A 12,526-nucleotide genomic window follows, 5' to 3' on the forward strand; every position below is an offset into this window, starting at 1 on the left:
TTTTAAACTATATATATTTTCAATATATACAATATATAAATTATATATATATATATATATATAATATAATATAATATATTATATAGAGATTATTTTATATATATTTTATATAACACACGTATATATACAATATATATACAACACTATAACATATATACATACATATATATACAATAAATAAAATTTTATATATATAATATTTTATATATATAATAATTATATATATATAATATATATATTAAAATTTAATACAATATATAACATTTTAATATATATATATATATTAAAATTTTATATACACTATATACTACTTATATACACATATATAATATTTTAATAATATCTATAATATATTTTATAATATATATCTATATATATATATATATATTAAATTTTAAAATATATATATATATATATATATATATGTATATATGTGTATATTTTTATGTATGTTTATGTGTATATATATGTATGTATTATTGTGATATATATGTATGTATATGTGTATTATATGTATGTATATATGTGTTTATATATGTGTGTATATTGGTATTATATGTGTGTTTATATTTTATACGTGTGTTTTATATGTATAATCCGGTGTATATAATATTATATATATATATTATCATATATATATTAATATAATTTAAATCTATTATATATAAAAATATTTATATTCTATATATTAATATTATATATATATATATATATATAATATATTGTAGTTTTCTTTGTTGTGGTTGCTCTTGGAGTGAGTACGTGGTAGGGTCCCCAGTCCTTTCCATGGAGAGTGCGTGGTACCTTTTTTAGGTATCATCTCTCTATTATCGGTTTGGGACAGCATTGACTTGGGGCCCTGGCGGGCCCACCCCTGTAGGAGGTAATCAGGTGAAGTTCTTTCCCCAGGAATCAAGTGGCGTCAGGACTCGAAACCCTCGAATTCAGTCTTGATCGACCTCTAACCAGTCGGCCACCCGGCCTTGACATCATGGGCTTCCATGATTTTTTCTTAGCAATTTAGAGCGTGGTTTGCCATTCCCTTCGCCGGGTTTTTATCGAGTCACCATCTCTATTACCCGGGAAACTGATGAGCTTGGGCCAAGCCAGCCCAAGTCAGTGCTGGTCCCAACCCCGGGATAAAATAGAAGAAGAAACTAAAATGTACACCGCACTTTCGGGGGAAAGGAATGGGGACCCACACGTACCACTCAGGGATCACAACAGAAAACTACAATTAAGTATTATGCTGTGACCACGGGGCTCAGACACAACCTACCGTTAAAAGAAGAATGAGCTGGCTTGGCACCAGGGCAGGCAGGCAATGAGGTGAGGTCCTTCCCAAGGGAAACAACGCGCGCGGTGACTTAAAACCTGAACTCAGATTGCCGTCGTGACAGTCTTGAGTCCGACGCTCTAACCATTCGGCCCCCGCGGCCCCATATATATATATATAATATATATATATATATATATATATATATATTATATATTATATATATATATGTATAATATCATCATCATCATCATCAAGGGGCTAACACCGACGGGGGCACATGGCCGCATCCACCCTTCGCTTCCAGCCACGAGGATCCCTCGAGGCGAGTCTCCAGGCAGGCACATGGCCCATCTCTAATTCCTCGCGACAGGTCTTGTCGAGCTGCCCAAGCCATGATCTCCTAGGTCGTCCCACAGGTCTCCTCCACCCAGGGTTGTCTCGCAGAGAGACAACCTGATGGGCAGGGTCGTCCACTGGGAAGCGAGCTAGGTGGCCATATAGCCCGAGTTGGCGATCCTGGATTATGCAAGAACAGGTCCCATGCCAGTCTCACGGTGTAACCGCCGGTTGGACACGTGGTCCTGCCATCTGTACCCCATGATCCGGCATCAAAGGCATCAAGGCGAGACTCCAAGACACTGGATAGCGTCCAGGTTTCGCTTCCATAGAGCAAAACTGGCAGTATCAAGGCCTTGAAGACACGCAGCTTGGTCTTTCTGCATAGGTACTGACATCTCCAAATTTGCTTTTGTTGATCGAGTTCATGGCTCCTGTTGCCAGACCAATCCGTCTATCTTCCTGGTCTGACAACCCAGAGATATGGACTACGCTACCAAGGTATGTAAAACTTTCTGTAACTTCAATGTCCTCGCCACAAGCATGGATCGACTGAACGGGTTCCCCTAACAGGCCCCCAAAGTCCTGAATCTTGTCTTGGTCCAGGAGACCTCTGGGCCCTGGGGGCTTCGCCTCATTGCTAAATGCATCAAGAGCCGCCACAAGTGACTCCAAGGACTCAGATAGGATGGCAACATCATCGGCAAAGTCAAGGTCTGAGACCTTAATATTGCCCTGTATTGCTCCATACTGATTTTGGCTAGTAACTCTGCCCATTATCCAGTCCATACAAGTGTTGAAAAGTGTGGGTGCAAGGACACAGCCTTGCCTCACCCCTGAATTAACAGGGAATAAGTTCAACATACCCCCACCACACTTTCCAGCACTTTCAGTACCAGTATAGAGGCTTACTATCAGGCCAATAATCTGTGTCGGAATTCCCCTTAGCATCAGGATCTCCCATAGCGATTCCAGATGTACCGAGTCAAACGCCTTCTTGAGGTCGATGTAGGCTGCAAGCAACCCACGTCCAAACTCATGATGGCGTTCCACAATTACTCGAAGCGCTAGTATACGGTCTATCGTGGACTCACCAGGAGTAAATCCAGACTGCTCCGGTCTCTGATGCCTCAGTAGGTGGATGCGGATCCATTTCAAAAGAATGTGGGTGAGAACCTTGTCTGGTATGCTGAGCAGTGTAATGCCATGGTAGTTGCTACAATCCCAATGATCCCCTTTCCCCTTCCAGAGAGGGATGACCACGCCCCTCAACAGGTCAGGGGGAATGGTACCAGACTGCCAGATGGCAGTCAGGCCTGTATGTAGGCCCCGAGCCATAGGTTCACCCCCAGCCTTTAGCAGTTCAGCAGGGATATCACATATGCCTGCAGCTTTCCCACTCTTCAGCTTGGAAATTACCAGCCTAACCTCTGTTAGGGTAGGAGGTTCCTCACTGATGGGTGGGTCCGGCACAGGCACTGTGACATCGCTTGCATCCAAGCTAACTGTTGGAGGGTCTACCTGGTACAACTGTTCAAAATACTTAGCCCAACGTTCACGAACCCCAACATGATCTGAGATGATCCGTCCAAACTGCTGATCGGACTGCAGTCATCTGTGAGGAGGGCTTAGAGTTCAGTTTTCTCAGGGCTTGTTAGGCAGGGCAAAGGTCATTTACTAAGAAATGGCATTCGATCTCCTCAGCAAGATTCTTGATGAACTGTTCCTTGTCCCTTCTCAGCAGTGTCCAAGCCCTACGCACCATGGAACGACGCAAGACTTGATTCCCATTCAGCCGAGCCTTCAGTGGCCTCTAATGTCTCCAGAGAGATGGAATTCTGCCTTGCCATCGGGCGTACGCTAAAGGACTCCTGAGCTGCTTCGAGTGTTATGCGCTTGAAGAACTCCCACAGAGCAACTGGGTCCGTCAGGGTGTTGAGTTCTGTGAATCAGTCAGCGACTGCCATGGTGAACCAACGGGCACACTCCTCCTCCCCTTTGTCTGTCCCGGTGAAACACCTTAGGGTGGCCACTGGAGGGACGGGGAGTTTTGAAGTGGACCCGCAGGGTAGCCACAACCAGCCTATGGTCGGTGCTACAGAACTCGGCCAGGGGTGGAAGCTGCAAGCGAGAAGGCATGCAAGCACTTAACACTATCTAGGCTACATCACCATCGCTTTACATCACCATGCGCGTGAAGCGCCCATCCATATATAATATATATATATATATAATATATATATATATATAATATATATAAAATATATATATTATATATATATTTTTAAATTTTATATATAATATATAAATATATATAATATATATATATATATATATATATTAAATATGTATATATATATATAGTGTATATATATATATGTATATATAATATATATATATATGTATTTTATTAAAATGTATATTTTATATGTATTTTATATAATATATATATATATAGTATATATGATATATATATATGTATAAAATATATATATTTTATATATATATGGGATAATTTTATGGGATATATATATAAAAGTATTATATATATATATATATGTAGTATATTATATGGATATATATATAGGTATATATAATTTTATATAATATATATGATTATATATATATATATATTGTATATTTTATTATATAATAGATATATAATTATATAATTTTTATATAAAAATATAAAATATTATAAAAGATAATATATATATATTTTATACTTATTATTAATATAATATATATATAAAATATTATATATATATTATAAAATATATTATATTATTATATATATATATTATATTAATATATATATATATATATATATATATATAATATATAACTATTTATATTATATATATATTATATATATATATATATCTCTATTATATTATATATATTTAGATTATCATATTATTATTATATATTTTATTATTTTAATATCTTTTATTATATATATATAATATATATATATATATATATATATATTATAATATATTTATAATTCACATCATCATCATTTAACGGTAGGTTCATGTCTGAGCCGCGTGGTCACAGCATGATACTCAATTGCGTTTTCACTTTTGTGATGCTCTTGGGTGAGTACGTGGAAAGGTCCCCATTTCCTTTCCACGGAGAGTGCCGGTGTTACCTTTTTAGGTAATCATTCTCTCTTATTTTATCCGGCTTGGAACCAGCACTGACTTGAGCTGGCTTAGCCACCCAGTGGCTAGGCAGGCAATCGAGGTGAAGTTCCTTCCCCAAAGGGGAAAACAACGCGGCGGTCGGTGACTCAAACCCCTCGAACTCAGATCGCCGTCGTGACAGTTTTGAGTCCGACGCTCTAACATTCAAACCACCGCGGCCTTGACGATCATGGGCTTCCATGATTTTTTCTGGCAATTTAGAGCGGTGGTTTGCCATTGCCTTCCGCCCGGTGTTTTTTTTTTTTTTTTTTTTTTTTTTCGAGTCACCATCTCTATTTACCCGGCACTGACTTGGGCTGACTTGGTCCCCCAGTGGCTGGGCAGGCAATCAGGTGAAGTTCCTTGCCTAAGGGAAAACAACGCGGCGGTCGGTGACTCGAACCCTCGAACTCAGATTGCCGTCGTGACAGTCTTGAGTCCCGACGCTCTAACCATTCGGCCACCGCATAATATACATATATATGTTATATATTTATATTATATATATATATATATATATATTATATATATATAAAATTATATATATATATATTATATATTTTTATATATATAATATAATATATATATATATATATATAATATATATATTATATATATAAAATTAATATATATATTTTATATATATATATATATTATATTTATATATTTATATTTATATTTATAATATATATAATTATATTTATATATTTATATATTTTATATATATAAATATATATTAATTTATATACAAACTTTTATATATTTATATATATAAATATATATAATATATATATATATATATATATATATATATTATATATATATATAATATTAATATATATATATTTATGGCCGCGTGGCCGAGTGGTTAGAGCATTGGACTCATGATTGTCACGACGGCAATCTGAGTTCGAGGGTTCGAGTCACCGGCCGGCGTGTTGTTCCCTTGGGGCAAGGAACTTCACCTCGATTGCCTACCTAGAAATAAACATATCGCCTTGGAGAAGTCAAACGAAAGTGTCTTAGGGGAAGTCACCGCCGTGGCACAAACCAGGGTTTGATTAGGAAGGGCATCCAATCAGACAAGGTGGCACTGCCATATGACCTTTCTCAGTAATGGATGGAGAGGCCTATGTCCTGCAGTAGAATGAATGGCTGTTAAAAAAAAGAAAAAAAAAAAAAAAAAAAAAAAGGGATAGATATAGTATATAATATATATATATAAATATAATAATTAAAAGAATAAATATATATATAATAAATATATAATAATTTATATATATAAAATATATATATATATAGATATATATATATAATATATAAAATATATAATATATAATATAACTAATATAGTAAATATATAATATAATATATATATATAAAAATTTATAAATATAATAATATATATAGATATTATATATATATGAAATATAAATTATATATAATAATTTATAATATATATAGAGATAATAATATATAAAATTAAATCGTATATATATATATATATATATAATATATATATTAATATATAAATATAATATAATAAAATAATATATAAGAATATAATATATAATAATATAAAATAAAAATATATATATAAAAAATAAAATAATAAAATTAAAATAAAATAATTTTTATATATATAAAAATATTATATATTATGATAATATATATGAATATATTATTAAATATTGTATATAATATATATATATAATATATATATATTATATAATATATATGTAGTATATAATATAATTAATAAATAATATATATATTTAATAAAAATTTTTAACACATACAACAAATTTGTACAAATTCTACAACATTGAAATACATACATACATACATACATACATTTTACATACATACCAAAATCTACATACTTTACAAATACATACATACTAACATAACAAAATACATAAAACATACTTTAATACGCATGCATGCACTGGCCATATTTTTCGGGGATATGGGGGGTTTTTGAAATTTACATCTGCTTTTTAAAATGCTTTTTGTGAAAACTTCAAAAAAATCAAAAAAACCCCCTGGAAAAGCGCTTAAATGCATTCTTTTCCACCACAACAATGCACCCTTTTGACGACCCGCAATGAGCTGTGCTACATGAATTTCAATGAGAAATCATCCGACATCCACCTTACAGCCCCGATTAAGCTCCTTCTGGCTTCTTTTTTGTTACTAAACTTATAATAAAACATTGAAAAGTACCAATTTTCAATTGGTTAAAGATGTAAAAAGAGCTGCTCTGACATGGTTCAGATCAGATGACTCAAACTTAATGGCTGATATCAATGTTTGCATATATATGTATATATACATAATAAAGCATATGTTGAAAAATAAATACCATAACTGAAGCCGTTTTTTCATATTGTCGTGTGTGTGTGTGGGTGTGTGTGTGTGTGTGTGTGTGTGTGTGTGTGGGGTGTGTGGTGGTGTGTGTGTGTGGGGTTGTTGTCTTATACATATTTGTTTATTAATATATTTTTTTTTTATAAAGCTAATACAAAATATATATGAAATATAAAATATATGTATATGTATATTATTGAATATAAATATATATTTTGTAAATATTTAATATGTTATTACATAATATGTATGAAACCATAATTTTAAATGTATGATAAAAACATATATATGTATGTAAAATACATATATATGTAATATCACTTTTATATAAGTATAATCAGATATATTTTTATCATACTATTTATATATATATATATATATATATATTAATTAAATAATTATATATATATTATATATATTATATAAAATTTATATAATATATGTAATAAAAATGTATACAATAAACACATACATATTATTTATATTGAATTTATGTACATCTGAATAATTATATATATTAATTAATATATATATATATATATATAATATTCTATAATATAAAGAATATATTTATATATACAATGTATATTTTTATTAATATATATGTATAATACTATGTAAAATATGATATAGACAAATAATAAATATGTGTATTTTTTTTTCAATAATATAGACATAAAAAAAAAAAAAAAAAAAAAAAAAAAAAAAAAAAAAAAAAAAAAAAAATAATTTTATTATATAATATTTTAAAATTATATAATATATATATATATATATATATATAAGGTATACATATATATATATATGTATTTTAAATATAAAACACACATACATATAATGTTTTTTATATTATATTTAGATAATGTATATGTATAATATAGGAATAGATTTATATATTGTATATATATAAATATATATAAGTATATATATGTATTATATGTATGTATATATATTTTATATATAGTATATGCTTATATATATTATATTATATATACACATTATTTATGTTATATATATACATATATAAATATACACTATTACCACATATTAATTAATATATATTTATATATATATAATATATATTATTAATATATATTATATTTTAAAATTGTATTAAATGTAAGGTGTTGTATCCAAGAGTGTTTGGTTTCATTATTAAATGATTTTCTTTGGAAAAAAAGTTACTAAAGAGTGCACAACTTGTTTAATCAAGGTTAATAGAAGACCCCTTTTTCAAAAGGAATTTTCCTTGTCTGCTTTCACTGGAAAAAAGCATATCAATGGAGGATTTTTCAGACCATGATGAGGGACCAGAGAAGAAACGCATGCGTCTGGCAAGTTCTGTGACAGCGGATCAAGCAGGAAGCGATGATGAGGAGAGGATGGTGGTTGACGAAGGACCTGTGGGAATGTATCCAGGAGAGGAGGTAGGATTTTAATTTATTTCCATTTTCTAATTTTTGTTTTTTGTATTTTTTACTTTGAATTTATATATATATTTTTTATGAGGGATTAGTTTTCACTTCCCATTAAACCTCCCCTGATAGATTGACCAGTTGTATGTTACATGATTTAATGTAGATTTTACTTTATACTTTGGTGTTAACCCAGTTAGCATGGATGGCAAGAATACATGCCATGCCCACTGTAATATAAGTTTATTTACTGTATTTACACATAGATGGCTTTACGAGTGCTTAATCACCAAGGAGTCAGTTTTTAGTTGTACTTATCTCACCTGTTTCCCCCTTTTTTTGACTTTTGGAAAGGACCTTTAGTATTATTTAATTGTTTTAAATTTACCAAGATTTTAACAAGAACTGAATAATCATAATATCATAAACAAAAATAACAGTATTGATATAAATTGTATTTGAGAGAAAAACACATTTTTTCCTGCCCATTCAAGGAATGGGGGAAATCAGGATCGGTCACTAGGGCCCACTATAGACTCTTTGCTGGCTGGGGAATGTGGATCCATCTGTATGTAACAAATTTCACAAAAAACTATAGGGAACAGAATGTAAATCCGTGGTGGTTGGATTAAGTTAGGACAAAAATATTTCACCACATAAAATTATCATTGTAATCAAGATTCATGGTAAAGAGAGAGAAAAAAATAGCATTGTGATTTTCAAGTACCCTTTCAATATGCACTGTAAATTTATACATTTGTAGGATAACATTGTCTGTTTTTTGGGCATTTTTTTTAGGGGAAGATGGCCCTTAATTTCCTTTTTTTGAGTTCTTGCAAAGAATTGTTCAGGCCTCTTGGGAGGTCACACGGGGCTGAAAAGGGCTCAGCAAATCTTAAAAACATGGAAGAGGTGGTGGGAAGGCTACTTATCACACTAAAGAACAAGTAAGTGGTATTGTATTTAAAGCCTTTTGACTCAGTTATTAATATTACTGCATTGCCAGAATCCTGAGGCAGCTTTCCAGGATTAATAAAGCCTCACATATATATATATTAAATTTTATATATATAATATATATAATATAATATATATAAAGTTATTTGTGGTCTGTTTATTTTAATACATTTTTTTATTATATTTAATAAAATATATAATATATTATATATATATATATATAATATATATTATATAAAATTAATAATATATAAATTGTATTATAGATGATTTTTTTTTTTTTTGGGAATTCAGTTTGACCGCCCTGTCACAGCATGAACCCAATTGTATTTTGTTGTATGCTCTTGCAGTGATACTGGTAGGGTCCCCCGTTCCTTTTCCCCGGAGAGGCCCAGTGTTACCCGTTTTAGGTAAACCTTCTCCTATTTTTCCCGGTTGGGACCCGCACGACTTGGGCTGGGTTGGCCCCCCAATGGTAGGAGGCAACAAAGGGGAAGGTTCCTTGCCCCAGGGGAAAAACAGCAATCGGTGACTCGAATCCTGAATCAGATTGGGAGTGTGATGGGGTCTGACTCTAAAACTTTGGGCCCCCAGGCTTTTTATAATGTATATACAAAAATTTTACATATATAAATATTAAAAAAGAAAAACAAAAACAAAAAGAAAACAAAAATTTTAAAAGAAAAAATTTGGGGGGAAAATACTGAACACTGAAACAAAATAAGATGTTTAACTTAGGTTTATTCTCCATTGGTGGAATGTGGAGTATGTGAATGCCTGGATGTCCATTGTAGATGGGTGAGGGATGGGGGAGGGGCCAACATGACACAGTCACATACTCAACTAGATAGTTTTTTACAAATGTGTCTCTCTCGTAAAAGCAGATTCTGATGATGGACACAGTTATTTAGTCCGAACCAAAAAAGGAAAAAACACATGATGTGGGTTTTCCCGCTGTCCTGGCCTCCATTTATAAAAAGAATCCCTTTTTCCCGTGGAAAATCTATTGTGGAAATATACTATATTCAAAATGTATATATATAGTATATAACATAGATGTATATATATTGAATATACATAGAGGGATATACATATATACTATAGTACTTATATTACAATATGTTAATATGTATACATATATTATGATTATAAATTTTGATAATATATATAAATATTTAAAATATAAAATTTATATCTATATATATAAATAAATCTTATAAAATAAACGTCCCTCCCCCTCTCTCCCCCTCTCTCTCCTTCTCTCTCTCTCTCTCTCTCCTCTTCCCTCTCTTCTTCCTCTCTATAGATATTTATATATATTATAATATATTAAAAAAATAAATTTAAAATACAATATAAAAATATCTATATATTCATAATCCTATATATAAATATATATCATATAATCTATAATTTCCTATATATAAATATTAAACTATATATATCTATAAACCATAAAAAATATATATTATAAATATTTATAATATATATATTAAAAAATTTTAATAATAAAAGAGAGAGAGAGAGGAGAAGGAGAGAGAGAGAGAGAGAGAGAAAAGTAGAGAGAGAGAGAAGAGAGAGAGAAGAGAGAGAGAGAGAGAGAGATAAAATATATATTTATTATATATATATTATTATAAATAAAATATAAATAAAAGAAAAATTAATAAATAAATAAAATATAATAATATTATAGTTATTTAAAAAAATTATATAATATATAAATTTTAAATTAAAATATATATATAATTTATTTTATATATAATATTATATAATATATATATAAATAATATAAAATATACAAAATATAAATAATAAATTAATATTTAATTATATTAAAATTTCAAAAATATATATATAATATATATTAAAATTTTAAAAAAAATATATTATATAAATTATATAAATAAAATTTTAATTATTTATATTTATATATTTTTTTTTTATTAATTTATAATTAAAAAATTTTTTTATATAATATTTATTTTAAAATTTTTATAATAATATATTTATTTTGGTTTATAAATATTTTATATTTAAAAAAATGAAATTTATATTGTTTAATTTTTTAAATAAAATTTTTTTAAAAATTTTTATTTTGGGAAAAATTTTTTTTTTATTATTTAAATTAATTTGAATTATTTATATAAATGTAAATATATTTATATATTTTTTATTTATTTATATTTAATATTATAAAATATTTTTTTAAAAAATTTTTCTAAAAAATTTATTATTATATATTCTTTATATTTATTTTTTAAATATACATATTTATTTTTAATATAATTATTATATATAATATAATAATATAATAATTTTTATATATAAAATTATATTTTATAATATTATATATTATATTTATAATAAATATATATATATATAATATATTATATATATATATATAATATATTTATGCATATATATGTTTAGCATAAATTTTGTATAAATTATATTATTTATATATAATTTTAAAATTTAAATTATATAAATTTTTAAATAATTTATAATATATAATATATATATTATATAAATTAATAATATAATAAAATATATTTATAATATTATAAAAATGAAGATAGATGATGTAGATAGTTTAAGATAGATAGATAGAAGATAGATAGATAGATAGATAGTAGATAGATAATATTTTATTATATTATAAAAAATTATAATATATTATTTATTTTATATATATTATATATAATATTTTTTAGTGTAAATATATATTTTATAAAATTTATAATATTAAAATTTTTAATATTAAAATTTATATTATATATTTATATATATTAAAAAATAAATTATAATATATATTATATAATAAAAATTTATTTTAATAAATATATATATTATAAAATTTAATTATATTTTTTATATCAAATTTAAAATTTTAAACATTTATTTTTTATTTTATACTATATTATTATTATATCTATTTATTTTAAAATATTATATAAAAATATTTTATATTTTTATTA

The 12,526-nt window shown here is 27.9% G+C and overlaps 1 protein-coding gene across 1 annotated transcript in view; it reads left to right on the plus strand.

Moving 5' to 3' along the window:
- Positions 1-12,526, plus strand: part of LOC119595193 (TATA-binding protein-associated factor 172-like) — a gene marked incomplete in the record, with an annotated part of 67,374 nt that overhangs the window by 3,398 nt on the left and 51,450 nt on the right. The window contains 2 exon segments of the mRNA XM_037944361.1: positions 8,474-8,600; positions 9,488-9,535. Of these exon segments, the coding sequence (XP_037800289.1) occupies positions 8,474-8,600; positions 9,488-9,535 (175 nt within the window).

Source organism: Penaeus monodon, chromosome 35 (assembly GCF_015228065.2).
Source record: "Penaeus monodon isolate SGIC_2016 chromosome 35, NSTDA_Pmon_1, whole genome shotgun sequence".
Taxonomy (NCBI): domain Eukaryota; kingdom Metazoa; phylum Arthropoda; class Malacostraca; order Decapoda; family Penaeidae; genus Penaeus; species Penaeus monodon.